Source organism: Nylanderia fulva, unplaced genomic scaffold (genome assembly GCF_048542155.1).
Source record: "Nylanderia fulva isolate GAGA-0341 unplaced genomic scaffold, ASM4854215v1 Scaffold9, whole genome shotgun sequence".
Lineage (NCBI taxonomy): Eukaryota > Metazoa > Arthropoda > Insecta > Hymenoptera > Formicidae > Nylanderia > Nylanderia fulva.
This window is the reverse complement of record NW_028191026.1, coordinates 3,677,829-3,698,723: the sequence shown is the minus strand read 5'-3', so window position 1 is coordinate 3,698,723 and position 20,895 is coordinate 3,677,829. Positions and strand designations below refer to the sequence as shown.

Sequence of the window (20,895 nt, the reverse complement as noted above, 5' to 3'; positions counted from 1 at the left end):
TGTATATTTATTTAACATTCTACTGTCTTATTTATTTTATATTCAAAATTTTATTTAATCGAAATTCCGAATAGTAAACTTGTAAGTCTTCAAGTTACATAATTATAAATTTTACATTATTTGACATGTAAATACGCGATTGCAGCATATCCAAGATGCAAAGTTCCGATGATAGAGGAGAGAAGAAGATTTCTATCTTTAAATATTTAAAAATTTTCTTTCTCAAAAATACATACAACAGATGTAAGTTTTCATTGAATGAAAACTTATTTCCAGTTTGCACTAACCAGAAGGAACACTTGACCAGCAAAGAAGAACTTTAACCACTCAGAAACTTTTTATATTTAAATCGGTTAGCATAAAAGTTTTTACCGTTCTCACAGATTCGTCGTTTACTCGGTGGCAGTATGAAGAAACGAAATCTTGACGAGCTGACGATACGTGCAGTGAGTTTTAATTAATGTTCCTTGAATCAGGACGATGTCAAAAGTTAATTGATCGATCAGTTGTTAAAAAATCGATATAACGGAAGTGTCATTAGAATTCTTTTAATTATAAATTTTCTAACGATTATGATTATGATTATGAAAATAATATTAAGTATTGTTAAAATAATATTATGTGCATTTTATAATTACATGCACAATGCAAGTATTAATTGATTTTTTTAGAATACCTTATATCGATTTAAAAATAATTCATTTTTCAGCATATATTATTATTAATAAATTTTTTGCGATCTATTATATTTCAGATGCGTAACAAAAAAAATATTGTACTGTACAAGTAATTTTGTATTTTAGATGTATTATTCATTATTAATTTTTATTATTATTTACTATTATTAATTACAATTTATTATACTTGGTTGTTCAAACATTTTTTATATAATTTTGATTTATTTTTATTTTATTACAATTGTATAATTAGTATTATTTCTTTAAAACTAATGCTTTTTTATTTATTTCGAACAATTAGTTACGTGCCATAATTACTCCCAGCGAAGAAAATCTGGGCAAGGCAAAGCTTCGCGAAACTCGTCCAACTAAATCAAACGAAATTACCTCAAATTCTTATGTAAGTCAACAAACAAAGAGCTGTGAATCAATATTTATTATAAATTTTAAAAAATAATGTATATAGAAATTAATATTTAATTTTGGAGATTTTTTGTGCAATCTTATTTTTTATTTCACATTTATTTAAGATTTTTTTTAACATCTTATTGTTCGATTTGTATATTTTCTTTTACAATTTTTGTAATTTTCTTTAATAATAATTGAAAAATCGAATAATGTTTTATAAAACCAGGATTTATTTAATAATTATTAAATAGATTAACAGCTATTGTACTAATATAACTATTGTAATATAGCATATATGCAGGATATTTCTAGGCATATATGTATATAAATAATAATTCTATATGCATATAGATTAAATATAATCACAAACGTCACCATCAATATAATCAATCAGCATTAACATAATCATCATCGCTCTGTCTCAAATCTTGTCTTCGTTGATATTTGCATTGAATATGTTAACATGCAACTTATCATTTATCTAATATGCAACTTACAATCTTTGTATCCTAACATATTAATAATTATTGTGCTAACACTATTTGCCACATATTTCAGATGCACTAACTCTGGATGCTGATCATTGCTGTCTCGTATTTTACCTTTGTATCCTATTATTTTAGCACATACCTATTAATAAAAAATATATTTAAATAGCATTGCGTCTTTTCTTGGCGAAAAGAATTGCTCTCTTATATTTTTATTCTATTTACAGTTGGAAAAGATATTTAGTCACGCGTGGAGAGGTCGCCATGGATGTGAAACCGAAGAGGAATTGGAACAATTACAGACACGTCAGAAAACACCGGAAGAAATTCAAGGCCAATTTATAGATGATGACCAGGTATCGTCATCTTATATTATCTTTATAAAGATAAAATGTCATATATATATATACACATACACACACATATCTTATATATAGAACAAATGAAAGAGAGAAACTAACAGAATTTATTAATCAAGCCTTGCAAAAATAACCAGCATTAAAATATTTTTTTTTTTATGAAAATTTCGATTAAATTTTTTCTTTTTACTTTTGTTCGAATATTTTATAATAATTTACACTTTTTGATTATTAAAAAAGATATGATTCAAATTATAGAATTATATTTTGTAATATGACTTAAATACATTTACAAATTTAAATATTATTATATTTTAAAACAATTTAATTAGATAAATTTATCAGACAATTATTAAATTAATAAGAATTTTTTTATGAAACACATAATAATCAGTATTTATGTTATGTATACAGGGTTTACAGCGACGTCATGCTGTGGATACCACATTGATGGTACATTTCTTCGGCAAAGATGGTACAAATGAATTGAAATACGAGGATTTCAAACGCTTTATGGAGAACCTGCAGCATGAAGTATTAGAATTGGAATTTCATGAATTCAGCAAAGGACACAACACGATTAACGAATTGGATTTCGCTAAAATTTTATTACGATATACATACCTCGAACCTGACGAGTAAATTAAAATTATTAAAATGTTTACTTAAAAATTTACTTTAAAGATATAAAGAGAATATTTAATTTATATACATCGTATATGTATATATATTTTTTTACTTTGAATTTTCAAATTAAACGCTATTCGAATTTTTTTCTATTTAAATTGTCACTGTATTTTTTAAGAGTTAAAAATGATTACATCAAATAAGTATATTTAAATGTACAGGTACGATAAATACTTGGACAGAATGTTGGATCGAGCAGATTTGCACATTGGTATTACGTTCGAGGAATTTCGTCGCTTTTATCAGTTTTTAAACAATCTAGATGATTTTTCTATAGCAATGCGAATGTACACGTTAGCCGATCATCCTATATCTAAAGGTAAAAAAATAATTAAAATATTAAAACCGATTATTATTTTAAAAATACTTATTTACAATATTAAATTAAACACATCGATTTTTAGTGCCAATTTTTAAAATATTTCTTGAATTTTAGATGAATTTCAACGGGCTGTAAAGATATGTACGGGATCGATGCTTTCGACTCACATAATCGATACAGTCTTCGCGCTGTTTGATGTGGATGGAGATGGACAACTCTCCTACAAAGAGTTTATAGCAATTATGAAAGATCGATTACACAGAGGCTTCAAGGTAAAGACTACGGATTTATATGGATTTTTTGAAAGTTAATAATGTCGTATAGAAATATGTATAATTTTTGAAATTAAATGCTTGCTGTATTACTGAAAACAAAACTGTACGAATGGTTGCCATTCCTCAGGATCTTCCAGATATATATTTTTGAACAATTTAGAAAATATAATAGAAATATTACAATTACTAATACGAAATAATTCGATTTGTTACAGTCTCAACAACGTAACGAAGGTTGGGAGGCATTTAAATTTTGTGTGAAACAAGAGATGAAAGCGCCTTAATGGAAATGGGAAAATTGGAATGCACAATAAGAAGAAAAGCAAAAACAACGATATTATACATAGTGATCATACATATGTATAATAGTATGGATTATTACCGGATTGTCTTATAATTGCCTATTTTCATCTTGATATTTATTTTAATAACAAGATAATCTTTTATGCAATGCACAATTGAATCTAAAATATTAAGGTAAATTTATAAATTAAATAATTATATATATAAAAGTAATTATTATTAGTGATACAAAAACGAAGGTGCTTTTTTTAAATATTTTTTTATTGATAATAAATACCAAAAATTATTATATATGTTGATAATGAATATTAACAAGATAATATTTAAAGTAGAAATTATCTTCAGCAATGTCTTTAATGTTAAATATTTTATTCTTATATCTTCTCAAATTATTATATAATGCCGTTATAAAAATATGCTTCTCTATAACTATTTGTCTCGCACAAAAGATCTTCAGCGATTAATAGAATTGTCCTGTATCCGCAGAATAACTTGAAATTCGTGCAATTTGTATTTAATATATGAATCAGATTATAAAATAATTTTTTCCTAATTTTTTAATTTTGTTACAATATTAAATTTTTAATAAATTATTATTATAGTTATTATTTCTTTAAATATTGAAACAATTTTTTTTTATTCCAGTAATTTAAACGAATTGCACAATTTCGAGGATAATCTGTTCAACTCTGTTGTTCAAAGTTAAAACATTTAAGCATTGCATAAGTCATAAGTATATTATAAATTGTGCCATAAGAGTAAAGATAATAAAGAAGCAATTACTGAAAAATTAACGTATTTAGACTTGAATAATCACTTAAATGTTTTAGCAAAACTATAAAGATAGATGTATTATTTACTTTTTGATAAAAATTTTCATTAATTTTAAATTGAACGGAATTAATTTATAATATTATAAAGCTTATAATATATAAGCTGTAATGTTATAAGTTATATTCAGTAAGATATGTTCTGAATTGTAAAGACAATTACATCGTGAAGATAAAATTAGTGACATCGCTCTTGCTTTCGAGTCACAAAATACAGTACGTCCTACACATAGCAGTCCAATTTTATGTTTGCACTGTCGGCCGTCGTAATTATATCGTTATCAGTCATCGCACCGATTGTGTCGGTATGCTCTTATGAGATATACTCTCAAGCCGACGAAAAAAGACGTGCCACTCTGTAGATTCCGGATGCGGTATCAGAACACTTCGTTACGCACGGAGATTCTGTACAAAGCCTGCTAGTTTCAGAAACGGCGAATTGTGTAATTACTGTCTAAGAATTCAGCTTCTCCAGACTGGTTCAAATTACCATGAGACATACAATGCAAAAGACCTACTGTCACGTGTCAATTGAATGACTATCCATAAAGATTAATAAATTATTTAATTATGTATTAAATGGTTTATAAAATTTGTCTGTTATTATTACTGACAATTATCTAATATAATCTTTTTACAAACAAGATTTTTTTTTAGATATTCCAAGTATTTTTCAGATATAAGATTAAATTCATTTTTAATTAATAATATTAGAATTTTATTGTATTATATACATATATATGCTTGCTTATTTTGTTTAATCCATTTTGTTTTATGTTAAATGATATGATTTAAAAAAACAGGATTACTAATTGATATTAACACATTATCACACTGTAATAATTTTTTTCAATTATTAAATTATCATTTTTCTGTTATATTTAGCTTAAATTTTTGAAAATTGTAAAGCAATTGTAAAACACATACGTTGTACAATTATGTAATTTAATTTTCTATAATTTTGTTTATAGGTGTTTGGGCCGTGGATTATTGAATAGTATTAATAGGTACTTTAATAAATAATTTATCCTACTTCGTTTATTGCTATTGTAGCATGACGTTAGCCAAACGATTAAAAAATAATAGTACGGAGGAGCGGAGCGGAAATTATTGGCGAATAAACAGTACTGCCTATATAGAACAACGCCCATCGGAACTGTCAGAACCGAAGTATCCGCCCGTGTACATTGCCACCGCAATTTCACAGTTTAGTCGTGAAAAGGAAGCGGATCGCATCGCACTCTCGACAGTCCTCGTCCGTGTTATTGTATCTCAGTGCTCGTCGACATCAGGACGTCAAGCAACCTGCTGGAGTTTGATATTGGGGATACCAATCGACTGTTGTGCAGCATGGGTGTGTGCAAAATAGCCAAATGGTTTAAGTAAGTTATTAATTATTCTAAATTAAAAATTTAAAAAATTTCGATAAATTGATGTAGGTAGAAAGTTTCATATTCATCAATTTAATCATTTTCAATTTAATCACTCGAATTTATTTCTAATTTATTAGTTTTTGATACCTGATCATTTCTGATTTAATAATTAAAGTAATCATTTATTTATATATTTTCTCAAATTATATCTTTGCTCTTTTTGTAGATAAAGTTTTATTAGCACAAGACAAAAATATGTTATATATACTTAGTTTAATGATTTTGTCTCTTATTTAAATATGATTATATCTCTCGAAATAGAATATTTACAATAAAAGATGTGTATAAAAATGATATTATCCAAAACGATACAAGTTTATCATAGTTATATAAGTATTAGATTTTTTAAAGTGTTACAAACAAAACTCAAAATTTTTTAAAATTTTCATTAATCAATATATTAGTTGTTTTTAATATGTATTTTCACTATTTTTAATTATAATATGCCGTATACTTCAGATACATATAAATTAATATTTTTCATTATGTTATTATTAGTCATATTTTGCACGCATTTGAAGAACAATTTGGATAATCTCCTGTCTTAAGAAAGTGTTTATATCATTCGATATATATGAGGTGAAGGTCGCCGACATTCGTATCAAATAGATCAAATAAATAAAGATAAAAGAGCTTTAAAAAAATTACTCTGCACATACAAATTCACACATTAAATATAACGAATGTTAAATATTTTCGTAATGTTTCAATTGCTACTAAGTAGAAAAACATTTATTTAATAGAGTATTTATAGCGCGTATTATGCAACTTTTTATTCATTATTTATTTAAATTTCTCATTGTGCAAAATGTGTGTTGTCACATAAAAATTAAAAAATTTATATAAAAATTATATTAAAATTATATATTATTTTTATTATATTAAAACAGACGTCCAAGTGAGATATATTTCGATTGGCAAAATATAATTAATTTTAAAACATTTTTCATATAAATGATTATAATATTATTCCTTTGAAAATAATTATATTTGCATATCTGATAAATTTTTAAATGTTCTTATTAAATATGTATAACATAAAAGCAATAAGGCAAATTTATATAAGAATCAAATAAACAGTAAATATTTTTTTTGTAATGAAACAGATACCACTTCAATAAGATAATTGTAATAATATAAATTAATTCTGTTTATATATATTTATTAGAATATCTATTTTTTATAATGAAATTTTAGCATTTTTATAGCATACTTGTATGTACATGTATATGCATTTTTAACATCTTTTAAATCCAAAAGTGAGCTCGATAAATAATTGCTTAAAAAATGCAGCAACGAAATAAATTAAATTTATCATTTGTCGGACGATAGGGAAATGTATCATGATAGACACTTTAATTGCAGGCTTATATAAAGATAATCAGCTCTTTCTTGATCGATACATGCATAAATGCAGGCACGGGAGCTGCATCTACATAAGGAAGATAGAGAGAGACATATCTAATTTGAATAACATAAGCGGAAGAGCATGTAGCTGGGAGAGAGACTTCGCGATTTGCTTCCGAGTTTCTCTGCGGCGAGGAGGAGATCTACTTTCCATTCCGTGAAAATGTTCCGAAAAGTTCGAGCGTATCGAAGACACGTGCTAATTACAGCCGAAAGAATAGCGGTCGGGAGTTTGGGCAACGAGAGGCATCATACCGTTTCAAACTAGACGTTTCAACCTGGCCTATGTATTCGAGATCTGTAATGACTGTCATTATCTCCTCCTTAAGTCGAGCCGCGTGAGATCGTACATACATTTACCTTACTTATTGTCAGTACTTGGACGGTGAAGAATTGCATTTAAAAACTGCTCTGACGACTGAGATGATGAGTGAACGAACATTCTATTGAGCGAAGATGACAGAAAAAGCCATTAAAATTCACGAAGATTACAAAAAAATTACTTCTCATTGAAATTCAGCGGTATTATCATTTGCACAAATTGTCTGGAACACAACTGACCTTAATTTTAACAATAGATCATTTGTATTTTCTCGATGAAGAACATGAATTATACTTTAAAAGAATCAAAATTATGAAAAATTATACGCGTATCTACTTATATGTAAGTTATATTTAGTCGTATATTTCAAGATTAATTAATGCACGCACATAATTCTTTTATTTTTTATTTATGCCGGCACTATTACATTTTAGTTGAAGAATGTCGTTTTTGCTCAATAATTAATGCCAGTCGTAACAAGTATGTTTACGCAGACATTGTCTAGGTCAGTTAACCAGGTCGATTGACTTAACTAAGTGAACGTATAATCGATTTTCGAATTTATGCATTTATTATTATACATATTAATTGCATACATATAGATTAATTGTATGCATATATTCTCTTTCTCAACTGCAACCTTATAGAAATAAATGTCTAATAAAAAATAGCATAATCAGCTGTTTGCAAGTGAATCGAAAACTCGAGCGCGCAACGTTTCACTAATTATAAATTACTCTTATAAAATTATTTCTTATTTCTCCTGTCTTCTTGTTTAATTAACGCCTTTTAAATCTTATTGAGATATATATATTTAAGCTCACTTTCTGTGTTTTTCAGAGCAAACACAGAATCGTCGAATAAAAAATGCGTTGTAAGAAGAATGCTGCAAATTACCCAGATCGCGTTATCATTTTATCTACGAAAGTATACAAATAATAAATCATGTTATTCTCGTTTAAAATATAATTGAAATAGACTATTTCTAGTTGATCTATTAATCAAAATATTTTTATAAATATTTTTTGTACACATTTTATATGATTTTATATAAAAAAATTTCGGATTTTATTTGAAAGATATTAAATTAACTTTTTATTTGAAAAAATTTGATGAGAATTTTAATTAGAGCTTTAACGAAGTAAAAATATCTGAAGATAGAGATAACATTCTTAAACAGTATATTGACGTTTTAAATCATTTTCTTCCATCTTATATTCTAAATTCTAAAAACAATACTATATACATCCATTTCCATTATGAGAATAAATATTGTCAACATAAAAATTGTTTACAAGATAGATTTGTTGATTTTTATGTCCTTTTCAAGGTTCAAAACAAGGACCTTAAGATTGACAAAATTGGCCTAATTTAAAAAGTCAGTGCGATATCACAGCTGTCACGATACTTACACATGACATTGCTTCACCAATTGTACATCATGAAGAAATTATTTTCGTTTAAATGGGTTAGAAAGTAAGTGAAACCAATTGTCCAAATCTCAAATTAGGTAAAATTTCTAATTAAATGTTACGTAATAATATAGATATATTTTAATAACTGAAAATATCAATTGATTTGGTTATAAATAAAATCCGTGAAATATGATATATAATTAAATAAATTTACTATTATATATTTATACGAATGAAAAAATAGAGATTATTAAGTTCTTTTGCAGTCGCAGATGAGTAAATTAAATCTTTCTTTTAATTAAAAGTATGTTAATCGTGAACATGTATGACTATGTTGATCAACGGGGTTTATATTAATTTTTATTAATAATATATTTTTTAAATATTATATTCAGGCTATAATTCAATTACATATTTATATTTTTGTTATGAAATTTTGATAGTGATGCATAGATATAGATATTAGATATAATATATTAAATAATGTAAATTATATATTATTAAATATATTAATAATTTAGTAATTTACCACAATTTTAATAATACACTTTTATAATAACATTTTACAAAAAGATTTATTCTATATAGTTATGGATTGTTAACTTTTTATATGTGACAAAAATATACATATATTATGACAATAACTGGGTAACTTTTGCTGTCAGTTGATGAAATGACAAGAAAAAAAAGAATCACATTAATAACAATTGAAAATAATTCGATTTATACATTTTTTATAACTTATGATGTGAGTGTCGGATAATTTTAGCAATAATATTTTGTCTGCTAAAATAAATTATTTTGATAAATAGGAATTAAAACATATATGACTGTTTGAAAACATTTTTATAAATAATATCAATAACTTATATTTTAAAAAATCCTATAAAACAATTCTAATAATAAAAAAGTAAATATGAAAGCATTCCGCGTGATTCTAAAATATATCAATAGAAATCGACGGAGTTAAGAATACTTTATTACCTGTGATAAAAAAGAGATTATATATTCGAAAATTTATGTACGTGATTAAAAATGCTACATATTCAGAATTAATTTCAGATTTGTTATTTTTTTTTCAGAGCAGCTGCGCGATTGGACAGGGGCGTACAATCCACTTCACAAGACAACAAGTAAGTGCATACTTTACAATTATTGATATAATAATTATATATAATTAGAACATTATAAAACATACAACGATAATTAATCGATTTCTAATCAATGAGATGTTCTTGATTGTTTTGAGTCTCAATAACTTTTATATCTTTTTATGTATGTAAATTATTAAAGGAAGAGAAAAAGAAAAAGATATACTCTTAAAAAATTATAATTTTAGTAACAATTTTTTCTCCTAAATTAATAATGTGTACTAGAACAGTATTTTATTTTTATTTTTTAATGTATTACAATTTGTACAAATTTATTATCAATTTTAATTGTGTCTCGTCTAATGAACTATATTACATATTTTATTTTACATAATTAAAAATTTTTTCTTTTTTAAAAATATTAAATTTTTTATTATAAAAAATGTGTTATTATACAAAATATTAATTTTTTATTATAAAAAAATTTAATGGTAATTTGAATTAGAATTTTGACGAAGTAAAAAAATCTAGAATCTAGAGAATAGATAATTAAGATTCTTATAAAAAAAGTGTTCTCTATCAATTGTATCTGAACATACAATTATTATGACAACACGAAATTATAATATTCCACTTATTAATAAAATATTGCAATTATATTACTTGCATTATATAAGTTAATTACTGATTAAATTTAATCGAAGTGACTAGTCTGAAGTTTGATGTTATTTGAACATCTTTTAAATTTTCGCGCCTTTTTTTGCGCTAGCAGCGCCACGGTCCGAGAAAGCTCGAAAGCTCAAATTCAAATTTGAAGCAATTGCGACCCTGAAATAAAGCGGTCTCTATATGAAAATAGGTTAAATACTACGTATATATCTCAATGTTTACTCGTAATTAGGTTAGAATGAGCAGGTAGTTTAGCAAAGTAAAAAATTAAAATTCATACATATAAATGTATTAATATATTGATATCTAAATTAATAATATTTAATGTATCTTTAATTTGTTAGTTTGTTGGAGAATTTGCGTAAATGTAATGTTCACTTTCTCAAATATTTTACAAATTGATACTGTGCTTTGTGTGAAACATTACTCATCCTTACACAAAAGACATAAGACAATATTTTTATAGTATTTTACATAAAAAGACATTATAGTTATATTCACTTTATTAACGTTGCTTCATTGAATAATATTTATAACATTAAAAACGCTAAATATTAGCTCGTTTTACTGCAGTCATGGAAAATCTCGAATTTACAACATCAGTTACAAGTGTTGAATATCCTCGAAATCTCAGGTATACGGATTTATTATATAAAATATTAAAACATATATATTGATAGCTAAAAATGATTGATTACTATTAAAAAACGAAACATAGTATTCACAATTAAGAAAAAAAATTACTTTGAAAATAACGTGATTATTATGATTTCTTACATTTATTCGATTAATGCAATTTTTTTAATTAATTTCAATTATCTCTAATTAATTTAGTTTTACCACTCTTGAATGTGTAGCTGAAAAAATACAATGTCTGATTTCTCCAAATAAATCCTTTTTAATTCGTTAATTATTTTTAGATTTCTTATTTCATAACTTAAATCTTTCTCACATTTCTTAAATCCTTCGATATCTCCGTAAATCGGCTTATATATTTTTATATATCGTATAATTTTTATAATTCTTATATGTCTTGATGTTTTCCTTCAAATATTTTTTAAATTAATTTAAAGTTATAAAAAAGCCTACTTATTTTTTCTATGCATCAATGATTAGTTGTGTCTTGAAAAATATTCTTTATTGGTATCATAATTATATATAAAGAAAACACATACATAATTCTTATATGTTTCGAAAAGATAACTTCCAGAGTTTTACATAAATATCCATCAAATCTTATATATGTATTTACGATGTAACGTTCTAATAATTGCAAAGTCTTTTATGCGTTTGCATAATCAACATGACGCGATAAACTGATATACTTGTACTTTGCTAGTCATTACTACGAGCATTTTATTTCCTCAGTTGTGCGAATAATCGTATGCAGTGTGCTTCGTTTCTTTTCTATGAACTATTTCGTCTTTACCACGAAAGAAATATAAAAAATAATTACGAACAATGTCTTCAGTATGACTCGGTAATTTTCGATAAATCAAATCTTAAATGACAATATAATAAATTTGATATAGTATATATAATAATAATTACAAAAATTAACTTAATTAAATTAATTTTGCAATTTTTTAATTTTATGTCAATAATTATATAATTGAAAAAAATATTATAATGAAAATTTTTACTAATGATTTGAATTATATTATTATACGTGTACACATCTAATTATTTAATTATATGTATGTGAAAATAAAAATTTACATTATGGAATTATTATTTTTTATAATTGCAATAATGTTTTTATTTGTAAACATGTACTGTTAAAATGAAAATAACAGGAGAATACAATAGTAGTAATTTGTCAATCAATCTTAAATCTTAAATCAATAATCAAATCTTATAATAAAAGAAAAATGTTAATAAAAAACAGAGGAAAATGGAGGTTGATTAATTTTATAATATACATATATCATGATTAATATATAATAATAGCTCATTTACTTGTTACATATATAATAGCAATTTTTTTTAACTCTGAAGAGTTTCGTTTAAATATGAATATTTTACATGTATGTCTTCAATGATTTATTAAACGATTTATCAGATACTTAATAAGAATAATACTACATAATAATTTTAGAGAAAGTTTTCATGAAAGGAAATAAATTTTTATTGTAAACAAGTAGTAATTTTTACTGATACTATATAGCTAAATTATATCTGTGATAACATTAAAATATATGCAAAATTATGAAATGTGTTTTCTTTTTACAGTGAATATTATCGAAATCTCCTACAACAATTTACAAGTAGTTGTCACGCATCGAATGGGGACATCAGCGATCCAGGCTGGATCATTTATCGTCCTAAAGAACAAAACGCCGAACAATCTAAGAAGACTAATGGAAAATCAAAGGAACAAGCGCAGTTTATATCGGGTGTGCCGCATATACGAGCATCCGAAATATTTGAGATTGGATGTGTGGTGGGCACTGAGAGCCAATTTCTCGAATTAGTTTCTGCAGAATGGCACAATATGAAAGTGACAATGAAGAGAAATGTCTTTGTATCCTGTCACGAAGCAATAAAGAGAGAAGTAGAAGTTCTTAGGTAAGAATAAATCCTATCTTCTATCTTGTATTAATACAATTATGTCATTTGAATAATAATCATTGGTTTTCAGCACAATATATAAGATTATTTACAAATAATTTGATAGATTGTTCGACAGCGTTTATTTGGTTTTTTTTTTTTAATTTTAGAAATCATATTTTACAAAAAAAAAGATAATTCTCGTAATTTTTAAATATTTATTTTCCTGATATGTAAAGGCAGTGTTTATGTAATTTATTTTGTACAGAATTTATTAATTATATAATTAATTTAAACAGCATTTATTTTGACAATTAAAGTAATATTACAGCATTAATAATATATTGTAATTTTATGATTAACAGGGAAATTCGCCATCCTAATATATTGCTGTTGATGGGCACAACACGCACAAATGTGCACGACCTTGTCTCCATCTTCGAACCTGTCGATTGCACATTACACAGTTACATACATGAGCGAGGCGAACGAATGAATACACAAGGAATCATGCAAATCGGTATAAAATTGGCGGATGTATTAAAATATTGCCATATGCGTGGATACATCCATTCAGCGATCAGTTCACGTTGCGTTTACTTTACATCCAACAACACTGTCAAACTTGGTGGATGGGAAATGGCTGTAGAAATGGAAATTGTACGTAGAATAAGTTTTCTTTAATATACATAGTGTTAATAGATCTAGTATGTATATATATATATATATATATATATATACACACATATTAAAAATCACTTAGATTATATATATATATATATAATCTAAGTGATTTTTTTATTATTAAGGTGTATAGAAAATAATAAATATACGCATATTTCTCTGATTCACATCAGATATTCTCGATGTGCGCATTTTTCCGAATTTGTCAAAGACTGGCCGATTTAAACATTTTACAAAGAGAACGGAGGTAGACTATAAAAAACGGATCACGTCATATCCGTGGTTCTATGACACACCCACGGAAACGACCGGCATTGTTTTCGACAAAATGTTCGTTTCTGAATAAATTCGCTGTACCGTATCGATGTTAATCGCATGCGCAGTCTAGAATGCGGAACTCTGCTTAAATCATAATCGCAATTAAATATGATAGATTACTTTCTACGATATAATAATTATAGACTCATGTTGATATCCACCATAAAAAAATTGAAAAAAATAATTTGCGCAACTTATTTGCATTATATATTTAATGTCTAAATTTATTAAAGTTTAAATTAATTATTTTATGATATGTAAATAATTTTATACTCTACCATTATTTTTAAATCTTATTATAACTATTATATATTATTTATACATATATACTACTTATATCAATTTATATATAATTTATATATCTAACTCTGATTAATCTAAAAATTTTATGAAATTTTTGCAATTTTTTATTTGATTTATATATCATAATTATTTTCTTAAACTTTTTTTTTTTTAAATAAAGTATATATGATGTATATAATTTGATTTTAAATTTTGGACTAATTTTTTATAATAGAACATTTATTTCTTTTGCAGCCTTATCAATTTCGTGAATACGAAAAATATTTGCGATTAGAGAACTTGAAGTGGGAACCACCAGGAACTTGTTATGGAGAATATCATAATAAAAAAATCGATGTTTATGGTTTGATGTTGTTACTTTGGGAAATGTGCACAGGTAAATGTATATTATTATCTTTTTACTTATAAAAAATAATTATCTCTATATTTATAATTAATCTTTATATTTTTAGAATAAACTAATAAAGTTGCAATTATTGTGTATCACAAAGAAACTTATGTCATAAAAAAATTTATTTAATAGTACTTTATTTAATAGTATTTAATAATAATTGTTTCCACTTTACATTTTGGCTGTTCCATAGGATGTGTACCACGAAGCGGATATAATCAAAATGTAGAACGACATTATATGATTCGCAAACGCGATGTTATCGTGAGTTTGCAGAATGTTCCACCGATTCTCCATGATTTATTAGAAACTGGATTACACCCAGATGAGACGAAAATGACATTGGACATGGATAAAATAGGAAGAAGACTTCATAGACTGCTAGTAAATTTTTACATGTTCAACATAATTTTTTAAAATTCGCGCAACTTTTATATAGTAATAATGTAATCTGCATTTGTTTTCATGATTGTTTTAATGTTTTCAGATGATACACGAAGAAGAAGAGAAGGATAGCACATGTATGAGTAAATGCGGAAACAACAATAATGATCTTTTATATAATGATAAAAATGCATTATATAAAAAGTCTTTCTCTGTGTCATCTTTACAAGATAAGGCGTTGATCAGAAAACCAATTGCCAAATCATCGCATTGCCCCATGATAGAGAAAACATCCTCTTCTAAACAATTTCTCAAGTTTAAGAAAAAACAATACAATGAAGATTTAGATTTTAAAAATAATGTCGAAGAAGTAGATGCATCTGTGACCAATGATAGTATTGTGAGCTCTATAATTAATAATGTAAAAGCGACCATTCCTTGCACACGTTGTGCAGAAATTTCGGATATGATGTACGACATGGACGAGGTAAACGAGGCACGAGCTAATATAAAACGTTTAAAAGAACTAATAGCAAGTAAAAGAGAAGATTTCTTCTTTGGAAACGATTCAGTGTCTTCTTATTCAACAAGTAAGTGATCAATATATAATAAGAAACTTTTATATTTATATTTTTTTTTATAATAATTGATATTTCTATAATAATTATCGACATATAAACATCTTAGAAATCACTAATTTCAAATTTTTTGTACATTTTTTATTACATTTTATAAATATATGATTGAAATACATAAATGACACAAATATTAAATATACTTATTAAAAGCAAGAGAATATATAATAAAAAAATAAAATATAATTAATAAATAATATATAAAACTAAAATATATTAATAAATGATTATATGTAACTTAAATTTTTTTGTTTTTCTTTTTTCTATATATCAATGTTTGTACAAATTGCTCTTTCCAAATCTTAACATTATTTTTGAACTTATTGTATTTATCGCAAGCACACACACACATGAAATATATATATATATATATAATTTTTAAAATAAAATATTCAATTTAGCATGCTTCTGAATTCTGAAGTTCAAAATAATAGCATATTTAAACTCATAATTTTGAACACAGGTCCAAAAGCCACAAGCACATTACTGACAGAAGAAAAAAGTCCTACCCATATAACATGTAAACCAGCTAATCATACAACTACTATAGAACCAAAATATAAATCATCTAATGAATATAATGGGACCATTCCAAAATCATCTTACATATCTCCACGAAAGGTATTTTCTATTTCAAAAAAAAATTATTCAATTTGTTGATAAATATTATTTTTTTAATATTTTTCTACAATTTTAATACATAATATAGATTATAGAAATAGAAAAATAATTGAAAATTTTAATTACTGAAAAATAAATGCACATTAAAAATAAACGTGCGCAATACAATCCTTTAGTAATTTATTCATATATTACGTATATATGTATATTTATTTTTGTTAATAGGCACCATATTTAAGCATGCCTGCAAGCATTAAGCAAGCAATAATACAACCTCGAATTTTGCATTCTGATACTAAAAGCTTTTACGAATCGACATTATGGAAAAAAGAAAAGGAAATTTGCATATCACGAATGGGACGTGACAGTAAAGAGCAAATAGAAGTATATGAAAATGTTTTTTTTACATTATCTTATGCATTTTTTGTGTTAATCGTGTTATTATTGCACGTATGATTTTATATTTTTAGAATTTATCATCACTACAACAAACAAGTTATAATGATACTCCGATCACTGACGATGATAAAGTACAATGTTCCAAACCAGACTTGATAAATGGTGATGCTACATATACTATTGAGTTTAAGGAAAAGGGTATATTGAAAGAAATATATATTTGCTTTTTCTTTTAAATTTTATATTAAAATATATTTTATATAATGCTTTATTATGTATGTTTATACCATTATTGACGACATATATAGATTAATAATTTTTTATTTTCATTATATTTAGATAATTATATCAAAGAAGAATCACTCTTAAAAGATACGGGAGATGATTATGTATCAACAAAAGTCCCAACTTTTTCAAATAAATCAATACAAGATCTAAAAAATGCTCTTGATCGTGCCACAGAAATAGTACACTCAGTAACACCATCCAAAATTAGTAATTCCAAGGTCGACTGGACTAATTCGAAAGAATTTGAAACAGAATTAAAAGATCTGTATGAAACTAAATATAATAAGAACCAAAATAGAGTTATCGAAAGATGGACACCTAGAAATACCAATTTCCTGGAAATAAATAAAACTAGAAATACAGAAAATAAAATTGGAGCTTCCATAAGACATGAAGAAATGTTCAATCAAGCTTTCATAAATAGTGAAAAATTTAGTTCCACAGCCATGAAAACATTAAATGAATCTCGAATGTTAAGAGAGCAACACTCGCTCGATTTGCAAAAAACGGATCATAATAATATGGTTTTTGCAAATAAGATGACATCAAACTCACAACAAGCCAAAGTAAATTCTAAGGCACAAGAGATGGAATATGTCAATGTAGATACTATTTCGAATAGTCTTGCAATAAAAGATTCACCGAGAAGACGTTCTCTACCCGCAAGACTGAATACTTTGACAATAATGTCTGTCCCAAAAATTACTCATAAAAAAGTAAGTATATAGTCCTAAATTTTATACGTAAGTCAAACAATAAAAACATTACAAAGAGAGATAAAAATAATATTCGAAATTTCTACTAGAGTGGATATCTTATTTTATATTTTTAATATTTAAAAAAACAAACTTCCGACATACTAATATAAGTAACTACCTGTTTCCTATGTTACAGAATATACCAGCTAGCCAATATTTGACCGAGGATATGTATATTGATGATGAATTTGGCAGTAGATTAAATTATAATCTAGTTCTTTTAGACGATGAGTTGCATTTGTTAAATACTGCTTTGAAAGACAATGAAAGTCTACCTCAGACTACAGAGTTATAAATATTGTCTTAGACTCAACTTGTTCATTCATTCGCACATACGTACAAAAATCATCACTCCTTTTAAATAATTTATGTTTATTTATATTCCATTTTGAAATAGCAAGATCAGTGCAAACTTTTGTTTCATATAACTGACGATACAATCTCAATGCGAAGAATAATTTAACAAGATTCGCTTATTTCTTATCATTTATGTGTACAAGCGCAAATAATATTACAAAATGTTTTTAAAGAATTTGTAATTTCGAAAAAAATTACTTTATTATTTGTAGATGAGCGAAAATAAGGATCAAAGTATATAATTTCATTTGTATTTGTTTAAATCATCACTTAAATATTTGAAAAAGAGGTCAAAAATGACTTATAAAATTATTTTACTAAACAAGTTCTTTAAGAACATTTTGTATACAATTTCAAATTGTTTGATGAATACATACATACTTCATTTTATATAACATGCACAATTATCTTGTGCAATATTAATATAAGAATTATATATATAGTGTTGATATCCTTTTATATTTGTCATAAAAGTTATATAATGTATAGATGAAAAAAATATCATTTCTTATAAAAGCAAATCTAAGAAAATTAAATAAGTTTTCCTGCATCTACTTCTATTAGTATATACTCGAATTATATCACATATTCAGCATTGCTTTAACTGCATATAAATAGCATATAAACTGCATATAAATAGCACAATCATTTATGGTCTTCTACTATTAGCAATTTCTATAAATTTGTGTAAAAATATTTTGTCAAGTAACATCAGAACCAAAAATTTTATTTTTGAAAGTAGAGCTTACTACATCTTATATCCATGAATTATTAAATTTTCGAGCACAAAATTATACCTTGTAGATGAGTAAATCTAAAGAGCCAATCCAAAAACAGACACAATGCAATACATTGTTTTATTTTCCCAGCGTACTGTGCAGCTTCCATCAGTAGCATTATCCCAGTAACATGAACTTGCGGTATGAAGTCCAGCACCATTTTTTTGCATGATTGTACAAGTTACTGTAAACATAATTTGCTATTAATTTATTTTTATATTGCAAATTTTTAAATTTTAAACAAATTACTGATTAATCGAATAATGTACAGTTATGATATTTTTCTCTTAAAATATTATCTTAAAATGTTTTATCAAGATCTTAATACGTGATAAAATAGATGATTTCTAGTTTTTTTTATAAAGATCAGTTTGCATTACATACCAATATATTTGTAAGCCTTCTGTAATTTTGTAAGATTCCCTAAACATGCCTCTACAACGTTCGAAGTCCATTGATTGACTTTATTATGTTGATATGCATTGCCTCCTATTGATACTTCGATTGCTTCTTTGATAATGTTGCTTACATCATCCACCACAAATTGCAACTTAAATGATAATGATAAAATGTTTTACATAAAAAGCAATGAGTTATATATATAATATGATATAGAATATTGAAATTTTAGTTAAATTTTTAAAATATTTTGATATTTAGTATGAAACATTAGACAATCATAATAAAAATGAATCATTTTACAACTGAATCTAAGGAAAGATACATTCATAAGTTTATTAAAATCAATTAAAAATATTCTACATATTGTATTATTTTAGCAAAAATTAAACGATAATGGCTGATTTGTATAATTTCTATCTTTGTAGCTACATGATCAACATTTTGTATTCAAACAAAAGTATGAAAAAAAATGTTCAACTAACCTCCTCTTGCGCGTCCTCCATTTCAAACAAACGTTAAAGACTGCTTTATAAGAGAATAATTTTTATAATAATTCGGAAGTTATTGTTCGTTCAATTCCAGAACGATTGTCAGTTTTAATAGAGCTAAAAAATAAAAATATATTAGACATCTGGATTGTCATGAAAATCATTTTGATGAGTTTCTACGCATAAGCAGAGACCTACAATAATTTTCCACGTAAATATTTTCCACCTCGAATTAATGATAACAAAAATATTGCACTGTTGAGATTTATCGTCGTATTCGTTTTACTGTTTAATATTGTTGCTTGACAGTTACCCTCTATCTGTGAACATAACCAGCTAAAGTCAATGATAACTCAACTGTCACAATGTCACTGCGCCGGTTGTTTGTTGCAAATATATTCTTACGATAAGCCAATTTAAAGCCAAAGTTTCTCAAACTACGGGTACTTTCTAATAATAATGTAAGAAAATTTATTTACTTATTCTCAAATTTATCTATCCCACTCAAAAGTAGAATTTTATTCATTTTTTATATATTCTTTTCGAATCTTCATAAATTTGTTAACAATCTCTTTTTAGAATTCTAAAAAAAAATTATTTTGCCTCTCTGCAAATGTAAAATAATTTATATGTATTTCAGAATACTCTAAAAAATAAAAAAATCTTATATATCTTTAATAATTTTCAAAAAAATATATAATTTGCAATATTTTTTGTGGTGCTAATTTATGATGTAAAAGTTTTTTTATTTGCAGGAATTTGGATCGGAAAATATTCTCGTATGAGAACCACTGCTCCGCAGTGACATTTCGATTTGACGTTTGGCAGGCCTGCGCGTGACGTACCAACATG

General features: G+C 25.6%; 3 protein-coding genes across 5 annotated transcripts in view; 2 read left to right on the top strand and 1 right to left on the bottom strand.

Annotated features, from left to right (window-relative positions):
• LOC114929965 (Mitochondrial calcium uptake 3) overlaps window positions 1-4,943 on the top strand; it is a 28,918-nt gene extending 23,975 nt beyond the window's left edge. Inside the window, exons 6-12 of the mRNA XM_029301694.2 lie at window positions 384-446; window positions 979-1,077; window positions 1,801-1,929; window positions 2,347-2,570; window positions 2,781-2,938; window positions 3,056-3,213; window positions 3,432-4,943. Of these exons, the coding sequence (XP_029157527.1) occupies window positions 384-446; window positions 979-1,077; window positions 1,801-1,929; window positions 2,347-2,570; window positions 2,781-2,938; window positions 3,056-3,213; window positions 3,432-3,500 (900 nt within the window). The 3' untranslated portion in view covers window positions 3,501-4,943. The remainder of the gene's footprint in view (window positions 1-383; window positions 447-978; window positions 1,078-1,800; window positions 1,930-2,346; window positions 2,571-2,780; window positions 2,939-3,055; window positions 3,214-3,431) is intronic.
• A 727-nt stretch (window positions 4,944-5,670) lies between these two features.
• LOC114929966 (uncharacterized) lies at window positions 5,671-19,056 on the top strand. 3 transcript variants are annotated; one of them, XM_085489780.1, is made up of 12 exons: window positions 5,671-5,731; window positions 10,009-10,059; window positions 12,919-13,254; window positions 13,602-13,896; window positions 14,776-14,917; window positions 15,126-15,316; window positions 15,420-15,906; window positions 16,415-16,572; window positions 16,798-16,956; window positions 17,043-17,169; window positions 17,311-17,975; window positions 18,154-19,056. In XM_085489780.1, exons 1-12 carry the CDS (start codon window positions 5,700-5,702, stop codon window positions 18,310-18,312), a joined length of 2,802 nt encoding a protein of 933 aa, XP_085345906.1. In that variant the 5' UTR covers window positions 5,671-5,699; the 3' UTR covers window positions 18,313-19,056. The 3 variants fall into 3 exon arrangements, with proteins under 3 accessions (XP_085345906.1, XP_085345905.1, XP_085345907.1); XM_085489779.1 differs by lacking the exon at window positions 5,671-5,731 and adding an exon at window positions 8,926-8,987; XM_085489781.1 differs by lacking the exons at window positions 5,671-5,731; window positions 10,009-10,059 and adding an exon at window positions 11,004-11,320.
• Dlc90F (dynein light chain 90F) lies at window positions 18,373-20,456 on the bottom strand. The gene is made up of 4 exons (XM_029301524.2): window positions 20,242-20,456; window positions 20,038-20,160; window positions 19,538-19,703; window positions 18,373-19,337 (listed from the first exon to the last, which is right to left on the bottom strand). The coding sequence occupies exons 2-4, from the start codon at window positions 20,056-20,058 to the stop codon at window positions 19,189-19,191; spliced, it is 336 nt and encodes a 111-aa protein (XP_029157357.1). The 5' UTR covers window positions 20,059-20,160; window positions 20,242-20,456; the 3' UTR covers window positions 18,373-19,188.
• Between the last annotated feature and the right edge of the window lie 439 nt (window positions 20,457-20,895).